General features: G+C 38.5%; 1 protein-coding gene across 1 annotated transcript; it reads right to left on the bottom strand.

Moving 5' to 3' along the window:
- Positions 1-229: 229 nt before the first annotated feature.
- On the bottom strand, positions 230-844 carry LOC121767003 (mucin-7-like). The gene has a single exon (XM_042163221.1). The coding sequence runs from the start codon at positions 842-844 to the stop codon at positions 230-232; it is 615 nt and encodes a 204-aa protein (XP_042019155.1).
- Between the last annotated feature and the right edge of the window lie 10,880 nt (positions 845-11,724).

Below are 11,724 nucleotides of genomic sequence, written 5' to 3'. Positions count from 1 at the left end.
GGATTTGTTCTTCTACACCCCTCTTTCCTTTTGTAGTTTCAATAATACTACCAGTAGGGACTTCTCCCTCTACATCCTCATCATTGGGTATTTCTCCTTCAACCTCTTCTCTCGGTTCTCCAACAATACCATCACCAATCCTATAACCACTACCCTCATCAGTCCTATCACCACTACCCTTGTTAGATTCTCCGTCTCCCGTATTCACATTCCCTGCACCTTTTACTCCCTAGTCCCCTTCCGCCTCAACATCACCCTTTTCTTTCTCACGCTCATCCCTCTCCCTTGTACTAGTGGGTACGACTGTAGAATTGACAAATTGAAATTTGGGTTGGGTGGATGGTATTACCGGTGTAATATCTGAAATTAGGGTTTCGGATGGAGATTTTGGGGTTTCCGTTTGGAGTAAGAAGGCCTTGGATGTTGGAGTTTCTATTAGGGTTGTAGGTCGTGGAGGGATGTTAATCGGGGCTACACTTGGAGCGGCCTCCTCCTTCCTGAGTTCTTCTGCTAGACGGGCGAATAAATAGCTAGCCTTTTCGCTTTTTCCGTATTTCTTTAGAAACTCTCTCATTATTTCTTCCGGATCAGATTCGTTGCCCGGTGGTGGAACTGTGGTTGAGGGTGTAGGCGGGACAGCGGAGATTGTGGTTGCCGTCTCTCCTGTAACTGGTTTCTTTGTGGTGGCTTTAGACGACGAAGTTGCCACCGTCCCTGTCTGAGGAGCGGACGGTGGCTTCTTGGTTGGCAGATTCTTTGGCGGTTGTGATGACTCGCCGGCCGTAGATTTGACCGATTGAGAGTTCTTATGTCGGGCTTTGTGTCGTTGTGGTTGGTTTTCCATGGTGTTGGTTCAGAAATTATTTGTGGTTGATGGCGGTTTCGTCGGAACTGTCACAAAGAAGAATGGAAAAGGTGAGGTAAGGGTATGAACATTTGTGAATTATGAGAGAGATATTATGTGAGGAGGGAGGTTATGAAGAATAGGGGAAGTTATTTAAGAAACTAATAGAAAGAAGAGAATAGGAAACAAGTACATAAAATCACAAGGAAAAGAAAACGAAACAAGGAAATAAAATTAAAGGAAAAGAAAATGAGAGAGGCGGTTGCTTGCTGATGCAAGAGTCAGAAACAGTACGCTTTCCTATCTCATCCAAAAATTTGAAATTTAATTTTTGAATTTTTTTTTCAAAACTTCTCCCCCCCATCTTTTTAACCGAAAATTTCTCCACCTCATATCTTCTTCAGAAATTCGTTTAACTCTCTCATACCCAAACTTAGAAAGATCAACTAAAAGGTGAGACATCTGAACAACCTCGTCAAGGGAATGCGAATCTAAAAAAAATATTTCAAATTTCATTTTTGGAAAATTCATTTTTTTTACCGAGAAAGGTCAACTAAAATGTTTCAAAAATATTTTTGGAAAATTCATTTTTTTCTTTGTTTGGATTTTTAAATATATGAAATAATACATATTTACAATACTTACAAATTTTGCGGAGCTAATCTCAGGGCTATGTTGGGTCAGTTTTACAGTTAAAAATTTCTTAACAATCTACCAGATCCAGCAGATTCCCGAAGATTACCCAGCAGCCTGACCAGTTAGACAATAGTAGAGAGTATACGTAGCGAAATTTTCTTCCACCACGCACATCTCTGAACTATCCCTAAATACCATGACCCTATGACCATTAACAAGAAAAGGAATAGAATTAGGAGCGACTCCCTGAATTTGCACGGCTCCATTCACTCGAAGGCCAGTGTAGGGTCCAATCCACTTGGATTTTAGTTTCCGAGGCATCAGTTTAAGCCTTGATTGGAATAGGAGCACATTCTGACCAACTAGCAGTTCCTTGACCCGAAGGTTGTTGTCGTGCCACAATATTGTTTTCTCCTTGTACCACATAGCGGCATCATACGACTCAAGCCTTAATTCCTCCAGCTCTTGCAGTTGAAGCGTTCTCTCCTCCTCACAGGCCTGGGGCTTCATGTTTATCTCTTTGATTGCCCAATAAGCTTTGTGCTCAACCTCGACAGGGAGGTGGCACATTTTGCTTAATACGAGCCTGTAAGGCAACATTCCAATGGGAGTTTTGAACACAGTTCGGTATGCCCATAAAGCATCGTCAAGTCTTTTACTCTAATCCTTCTTCGATGGATTCATTGTCTTCTCCAAAATTGCTCTGATTTCTCTGTTCGAGATTTTTGCCTGACCATTTTCCTGGGGGAGGTAAGGAGTGGATAAACGATGGTGAACACCATATTTCCTCATCAAAGCTTATATCGTCCTGTTGTAGAAATGAGTCCCTTGGTCTGGGATGATTTCTCAGGGCACACCATACCGGTTGAATATATTGGCCTTCAGAAACCTCGCTACTTCCTTCGATTCGCAAGAACTTGTAGCCTTGGCCTCTATCCATTCGGAAACATAGTCCACCACAACCAGTATGTAGGGGTTCCCATATGACGATAGAAAGGGACCCATGAAGTACATTCCCCACACATCAAAAATCTCACAAAGAATAATTGGAAACAGCGGCATTTCATCCCTCGCAGAAATCCCCCCGGTCTGTTGGCATCAAAACCCGCTGTCTAAAAACTTCTGCGCTGTCTTTCTTGGCCCAAAATGACCAGCACATGCCAATGCGTGGCAATGATTCAAGACATCCTTTTGTTCCCACTCGGGGATGTATCTTCTATTCACTTTATCGGACCCCATCCTCCAGAGGTAAGGGTCGTTCCAAAAATATTACCTGGCTTCACTCTTAAGTTTCATCCTCTGGGCCCGGGAAATTTATGGAGTACTCGGCAACTCTCCCGTGACCAAGTAGTTTGCCAGTTCTGCAAACCATGGTTCTTCATTCAGCTTACACTTCCCTTTATCCAAATCTCCTGGGCCAGTTAACGCTAACACTGCCACCCAACTAATAGGTCTAGGTGATTCCATCACATAATATTAATGTTCCTCTGGGAATGCATCCGGTATATCTTCTTCATTTTCTCCTTGAAGTATCCTGCTTAGGTGATCAACCACCTTCTCTGTACCTTTCTTGTCTCTGACCTCCCAATCGAACTCTTGAAGCAACAGGACCCAGGGAATCAGTCTCGGCTTAGACTCCTTTTTTACTAACAGATATTTAATAGCTATGTGAATACAATCACCATCGACCATAACAGATACGGTCGGAACTTCTCGAATGAGTACACAACAACCAACATTTCTTTCTCTGTAGTGTCGTAATTCTCCTGGGCCTGGTTGAGGGTCTTCAAGGCATAAAAGATCACATAGCTCTTCTTGTCAATGCTTTGACCAAGCACTACCTGCTGGGGTTCGGAGCCCCTTGCACAGCGGAAGTCGTGCATTCACAAATATATCAGATCTACGGATCTATTTGACCGATTATGGGATTAATTAACTACATGTTAAACACAGAATTGCATTCAAGAACGCACATAATTCATGTAAAATGAATTAAAACCTAAAACATGAATTCCTACGGTTTAGAATTACCGATCTGATTCTCCAAAGAATCGATGATTGCTTGCACCTTCTCCACGTGATGTTCTTCGTACTCAACCAAGAATCTTCTAATCTGTATCACGAACTCAGATAATGACCTTTGGGTGGGCAAAGCTTGTCAGAATCGAAAATGGCTTGATTAGAAAGAAGACATAATATCAGTTTTCTCAAAAACCGATTTTTCATCCACTCCCACATGGGAGCACGAAAATTAATGATAAAAATCTTATTTAATCTCCTTTCTAATCTCCTTTTATAAAGAGTTATGATGGGCCAGATTAGGGATCCATGGAGGTTGGACTTGGGCCAAACCTGTTGGACTTTTACTAATTAAATTGAGCCCCAATTTAATACGAGTCCAATAGAATATTATTATCATCCACTATAGTATAATAATATTGACTGCCCGTCCAATCCCAAATTACGAGTAATCCGGGCTTTACCTCTTTAATTTATTATTTCTCGTGTTTAAGATATAAATATCCATTAATTAATTTAAGCCTGCTATTTGACTTTAATTAATTAATATCTTTTTCCAAGAGTTGTCTAGTTCAAAATCTTTATTTATTATTCTGGAATAAATTCCAACCGGCCGGGTTTCTGAATAATAAAACCTTTTTCGAACACCTCTTGAGGATATTATCAAACTGGACTCACCCAGCACACGATTCATTGCAATAACAATACTAGCACCTCTAGACATTGATCACCACTACCCAAGATACCAGGATTCTTGGATTGCGAAAAATCCACAGCATTTGATAAATCAAAGTAGTGCATAATCAATATCGTATGCTCAATGTTATGTCAACAATGATTAAGAAATAACAATCACCGAGACCTCGTCTTTTAGTAAATAGCAAGAAAGACTTATCTCAACTGTTGGATCCTTCAGTGCTATACCACACCAGTGTCGTTTATTTCCAAAGGTATGGAAACGTGCGGACTGACACTGCAACCTTTCACGATAGGTAGCCAAAGCCTATCTAGGTTGTGAAATTCTATTTCTCTTCTACAAAGGACTGACTGCGTCACTTTCTGTGAACGTCGTTCACGACCAGTCTACTATGCAGAAGAATTAGACTTATTTGCTTCTTATACATTTAAATGTTTGAGAAACGTCTTATAAATGCATAAGCAAACACCAATGCGATAAAATAAATACTTCTCGCCTTGGGTTAAAAGTGGATTGTAGAGTTTATTGTATACAAGCAATTCTATCCGTGCAACATGCTCGAAATATGCTTTTCAGTATACCAATCCTAACAATCTCCCACTTATACTCAAAATCATGCTTTCGAGTATACCCACTACCAAAACTCTCCCACTTAAACTCTAAGCAGGTCTCAGGCCATGATACATCGAACTACCGTACTTTTCACCTCCTATGTAAAACATGTTGCCATATAGGCATTTTGTGAAAACTTCTGCCAGGTTGTTCTCTGATGATATCTTGGAAACCATAACGTCTTGTTGCGCACTTAATCCTTTATTAATTTCATACTTCATCTCTATGTGATTGCTTAGCTTTATCAGATCGTGTTTCCCTCGAGTTAGACATATGACTAGAGTAATTATAACAAAATATAATACTCATACACATACTCAGAATCACGGTCAAAGCTATTAGGAAGTTACTGAGATGAACAACTACTTTAGTAGTTTCCGATGAAACCACACTTGTAATTTTCATGATGGAGTCTATGATTTGATCAACACTCCTTCATGTCTCAGTATTCAACTCCTAAAGTGAACACATAGTCAGAGGATGACTCGATCACCGATCAATTATAAAATCGAGTCGATGTAACCTAAAGGACATAACATGGATGTCTGATAAACTAGAGCATATCGTTTAGTTTTTTTCAAGTACTATAGTATATTCTTTACCAATCCAATGTCCTTGGCCATGGTTAATATGATATCAAGCTTCTATGCCAAAGGCAAAGCTAATATCTAACTTAATACACATCATAGCATAATTAGGACTTCCAATTACGGAACTTATCTCATTCCTCTTGATCTCATTCAGTGTCGTAAAACACTTACTAGAGACAAGATAATTCCATCTAGAAAAGTAAAACCTTTTCTTGGAATTTTCAATGCTAAAGTGTCTAAGTATTGTGTAGATGTAGGATTCTTTAAGAAACATAACATTCTTTTTCTAGCAATCTGATGACATAGATGCTTAGAATGTAACTAGATTATCTTAAATCCATCATCCTTAAACTGGGTAGACGACCAGTTTCCTACGCTAGATAATCCTCTTAGTTGTTTATCAACTTTTATAGATGTCATCATCGTAGAGTACCAAAAATACCAAATATAGTGCACTTTCAACTTTCTTGCCCTATATTACATAACCATTAAGATGTTCCATGCAGATGATCTCCTCAAGACATCTACTTAAAGAAAACTATCTTGACAATCATAGTACATACATCCTAATTTATGTAGGCTACAATAGACAATATACAGATCGACTCAGGTAAAAATGGCAGACGAGAATATAATTCTCTCTGGGTATAACCCTTTGCCATTATTCTAGCCTTTTGAGATCCATGCTTACACTTGCAGGTCCACTAGCTCCCACTGACTGAAATAGTCTATGGGTAGTATCGCAAGTCTTGCAAACATTCTGGTCTATTTAAGATTGTTATTCATAATCTATCATCTTATCAAGAATGATTATTTGAATAAGTCATTGTGTCCTTGTAGTTACAGGGATTATGTTCAAGTTGATCTAAGACTGAGTCTTAAGACTCTTTTAGACCCATGAACTTATTATGTTCGCAAAGAACGCTCCCACTACGACACGACTCTTACAATCTTAGGTACAAACGTTGATTTTCTTAGTGCATAAGTTTCTAATGGTAAGACTTCTTGGTTAACATGGAAAATAGATATTCTCATTATCTTGAGAATTATCATGTTTGTTAGGCTTGTAGTTCTCCTCATAATCTTCATCAAAGAATCTAGTATTCGTGTAAACAAACACATATCTTGCCGTGAAGATTATAGAACATGTACCTTTTCTATCATTTGGGACAACCTTAAAACATACCTCAGTGCCTATATTTCTCATCATCATAATAATAATCAGAGTGACGACTTCTCTGACCTCTGAGTTCATACATGATCTGGAGGCTTTCTTTTTCCCTTCTGACTGCTTCTTGTAACCATCTAGCTTCTTTAGCATATTCTAACATACAAAGAGGCTTCATCTTCAAGCTGCAGTAATTATGAGAATGATATTGAGAGTTCTCTTCAAATTTTTGAGGCTTTGATTTCGACTGTGAAGTCTATTAATGACCCAGCTGAGATAATGATAATCTATCTCTCCCGGAATATTAAGAATTTCTTTTGCCTCATTAAGATAATAGTCAGCTTCATCTGTGACTCTTTTGATTTCTTCAGTAAGGTTCTTGACATATTCTTTCGTCACCTTTTAACTAAAGAATCCTGACATCAAAAGTCGAAGGGGTCTTGACCCCCAATAGGATCAGAAGAAACAGATTCCTCAGACCTTGATTTTGAAGAAACAGATTTTTGAGCCATGAACTCAAAGAAATCTTTTTTGAAATGTTCTGGAAGATTGTCGAAAAAGCTATCAGATCTTGGTTCTGAATTGCTGGCTTTCTTTAAATTTTCTGCCTTGTTCTTTTCTTTCTTTTCTCTTTGAAAAACCACTTTTTCACCAGTGGTAAAGAATTGTTTGACTGCAGGTTCAGCTCCGATATGATTTTGGAACTTAGCCCACCATTTGACTTTGTAGACCCTAGTCAAAGAGTAAGGGGTAGGATCTGAATACAGTTTTTCAAAATTGAAATCCCAAGCAAGGATCTAAGGGACTTTGAATTCCGCATGGAACATAATGAATTTTTGAAAGTTTTTGATAGTAGAGTATTCTGCAAAGGCATGGAAACCTTTTTAAACTTCCGAAGGAAGGATTTGAATTGTTGATCCCAATTTTCTCCACCAATCTGGAAACCAGACTGGGAATTGTTTTCACAACTGTGGTGGAAGGAAATAAACCATGAGTGGTTATAATATCTGAATAAGAAAGCTCTGAACCAAGCATTCTTATAATCGATATAATTGTACCCCTGAGCTGGGTGGTTAAAAGTTTTGAATTCATTGAGTCCTCCAAAAGTGGATGTAGTATGAACTCTTTTGATGATACATTTTGAAAATTCAATCTCCTTAGATCTATTGTAATTATGAGTTATTTCCACTGAGTCAGAGTCAATAAGAATAAACTCATAATACTTTTGATCTTTTGATTTATCATCAGATTCCCAGAGTTGGGAAGGATCAGGAAAACGGTTTCTTATGAAATCGATTTGAGAGGGTTTTGCTGGAAAATCCGAAAAGGGGGTTGAATATTAGTGGGTTTTGGAATATTTGAAGTGAGAACAGTGTTATAAGGAATTTCTGGGATATTTTGAAGTGGAGAGAATCTATTAAGGGAAATTTGATTGGAAAGGTGTCTTTGATTGTGTTTTTGGGATTTTTGAGGAGTGATAGGAGCTGAGGATGAAACCAGGGCTTTTGATTTCACATTTGAAGGGAAGACTTCATAGTCTTTGACACTTTGTTTCTTGGAGGTCCTAGAGTCCGTCATTACGACCTTGTAAATATTCTCTAGTTAGAAAATCTTGTAGAGAATTGTTTTCACCTTTAATAAACTCAATTTCAAAATCAATGACGGATAAGATAGCTTGCCATCTGGCAAATATCTGTTTTGAAACGATGTTTTGCACATCTTTGGTAAGAACTTCTTTTAGAGATTTGCAATCAATCCTAATTTAAAAATTTTTGTTATAAAGGTCATCTTGGAACTTTTGAATGCATAAGACAATGGATACGATTTCCTTTTTAATAACGGAATAATTCATTTGTGCATTATTCCAAATACCAGAATGGTATCTTATTAATTGTTCCTTTGAATCCAATTTTTGTTTTAATATACCTCCATAGCCTATGTTAGAGGCATCAGTTTCAATAATCATGAAAGCTTTTGGATTTGGAATACCTAGGCAAGGTAGGGTTTTGACCTGTTGTTTTATTGTTTTGACAATATTAGTATGATCTTCAGTCCAGTTTGAAGGATTTTTCCTAAGTCTTTGATAGAGAGGCTTACAGGTTTCTCTAAGGTTAGGAAAGAAATCTGAGATGTAATTCAAGCATCCTAAAAATCTTTGTAATTGATTTTTTTCTTTAATTTCATCAGGAAATTTGTCTGTGAAGGATATAGACCTACTGATGGGTCTAAAAGTTCCCTTGTCAATCTCATGACCTAAGAACCTAATATTAGTTTGGAAGAGTTTCATTTTTGGAGTAGAGATAACTAATCCATTTTTCTCAATGGTTTTCAAGAAAATTTACAAATGCTTCTCATGCTGGTCAAGATCTTGGGAAAAGATCAAAACATCATCTATGTAGACAATGCTAAATTGACTATAAGGATTTAGAATATCATTCATGATCTTTTGAAATTCTGAAGGAGCATTTTTTAGTCCAAAGGGCATTACATTCCATTCGTAAAGTCCAAAGGGGACAGTAAAGGCAGTTTTGTACCTATCTTTTTCGGCTATTTGAATCTGCCAAAAGCCTGATTTGAGGTCAAACTTAGAAAATATTTTAGCACCATAAAGTCTATTAATAAGATCTCTCTTATTTGGAATAGGATGCCTAATCAATTGTAAAACCTTATTGAGAGGTTTATAATTAATGACAAGTCTAGGAGTTCCTCTTTCAAGTTCAGCTTGTTTCATAACATAAAAAGCTGAGCAGCTCCAGGGAGAATTTGAAGGTCTTATTAGTTTTTTTTCTAATAAGTCTTTAATTTCTTTTTTACAGACTTCTAGAAGTTCTTGGTTCATTTGAATGGGTCTTGATTTCGTAGGGATTTTATTTTCACAAAAATCCTCTTCATAGGGTAATTCAATAACATGATGTTTTCTTCCCCAAAAGGCATTAGGAACATCATTGCAGACTTTTTTGACAAAATTATTTTCTACCTCTTTAATTTTAGAAATATATTTAGGAGTTTTGAGTTGATCTTCAATTCTTTGGAAAGGCAATTCTTCTTTCAGGAATCCCATTTGTTTTTGTTTTTGGGTAATATTATTAATTTGTCTAAAAATCGAATTTCTTTGAAGATTAAGAATTTCTTGCTTCTTAATAGGGGAAATAAATTTGAATAAAATTTCTTTTTCTTGAATCTTAGTGATAATGCCATTATCACTAACAGAGAAGGAATAAATTTGAGTTAGGAAAGGTGTTCCTAAAATCATGTTATAAGTAATATCTTCAACAATTGTGAAGATATTTCTGAAACAATATCCGTTATTACAAATATGTGCCTTGGAGAGTTTGAATCAGATTCTTAAAGGGTTATTATTGGCTGTAAAAAGATTTTCTTTGGTTTTATCACAATATTTGTGTCACGACCGCACTTCCTAAGGATAGGAAGCACGGGAAATCGTGACTAGTGGGGGAATTAAGAAGCGGGGAAGAAGGAGGAATAATACAATTCAAGACAATACAACTTAACAACCAAAGACGAAAATCCATTTAGGTTAACCAACGTTTCAATCCCGAAGTTTACAAAATGAAAGATAACAGAGTTCGACAATAAGGAAAACAACAGAGTTTCTTAGGACTTTGAATAGCGGAAGCAATTTGAGAGTTTAGTCACTACTATGTATGAAGACATAGTAGCAACCGGACCAGTTCTTGAATCATCACTCAACATCCTCCGTCTCCCGACCTCGCTCAACCTGCACATAGGGAAAACATATGCAGGGGCTGAGTACTTGATGCACCCAATGAACTCACGCCCGAAAACATTCATCGTTAAGATATGTCAAGCCATCATCGTGTGGATCCTGGGTTTCACTTTAAAAGAACCGAGAAGCACAAGCAAAACAATTTCCATGAAATAGTGTCCCCGCGGACTAACATCATCCTCCATCATATACCATATCTGAACCATCATGTGAAACGAGACTGTGGCCACAATCTCGATCACTGGACCGGCCGACCTAGGGGACGGCTCACGATCCCCATCAGTGCACTAGTCTAAGTAGGGCGTAGACCCTAGTTAGACCCGAATTCGTTAACCATCAAGTCTAGTAGAGTTTTGTTCTAGTAGACAAACAGATAGGCAGTTTCAAAACATAAACACGGCATGACATACTTATAGAAACATCCTTATAACACCGTAAACATATTGATTTAAAATAAACGTTAAAGAATAAAGCCCACCTCAAATGCTTAAGTTTTCCGTAAAAATTCCTCGTTCCGACTTTCAGCGAGCGTGCGAACCACCTTTTTGGAAAACACATAAAGTTCACATCAAACCTCTGTAACGACGATAATTAGAATGCATGCACTCTAATTAAAATCTTTTAATTCTCTTTCTCGATTTTCGCGCACTTTCGGTTATTCGGCAGCCGCCCAAGGCGTCGCGTGCGACGCCGGTCGGCCGCTTACACTCGTTCTTTCCTCCGTTGGCTCCTCGTATTTTCCATAACGTCGAAAATAATTTTTTTAAAAAAATTATTTACGCGCATACTTTAATTTCCGTAATTATTTACCGTTGAAAAAGTATTATTTCATACCTAGGTAAATTATTCACTCGTCAAAAGAACTTACGGAATTTAATTAAATATTTTCCCCCGATTAAACTCTCAATCACCGACCCGGGATTAAATTTCTTAGCCACCTTATTCCTCCAAAATTACATAGTGAGCCCCCATCAATTAAAGGAAGAGCCCAACAACTAAAAAAAAAATTAATCCAAGGCCCAACAACAAAAGTACATGGCCCAATTCCCTCTATCATCTTCCTCTCTTTCTTCCCTCTCTCTCTTCCCTTCTTTCTCTCTCCCCGACTCCTTCTCTCTCGCCGACTGCCACCACGACGAAGGCACGCAGCCGTCGCCCCCGGCGAGAGACGTCGCTGCTACTGCCCCGTCGTCGAGGAGTCGACGCTTCCAGCCCGTCGCCGTCGTCCCTTACAGCCGTGCAGCTGCTGTTGGCGTCGTCGGTCGCTGCCGTCGCCGGATGGCACAGCAGCTGTCGCCGACTGCTGCTCCGTCGCCGTCGGTCGTCGCGCCTGGAGCGGAGGCAGACCCAGCCGCCGGACAGCCACCCACCTGCCATCGCCGAGAGGTCCAGCCGCCGGACAGCCACCAC

The sequence above is a fragment of the Salvia splendens genome, chromosome 15 (genome assembly GCF_004379255.2).
Source record: "Salvia splendens isolate huo1 chromosome 15, SspV2, whole genome shotgun sequence".
Taxonomy (NCBI): Eukaryota; Viridiplantae; Streptophyta; class Magnoliopsida; order Lamiales; family Lamiaceae; genus Salvia; species Salvia splendens.
The sequence above is the reverse complement of the archived record's forward strand: the minus strand, read 5'-3'. Positions and strand labels throughout refer to the sequence as shown.

Excerpts from the sequence above, each read along its gene's own strand:
- LOC121767003 (XM_042163221.1), bottom strand. The coding sequence starts at position 844 with ATGGAAAACCAACCACAACGACACAAAGCCCGACATAAGAACTCTCAA.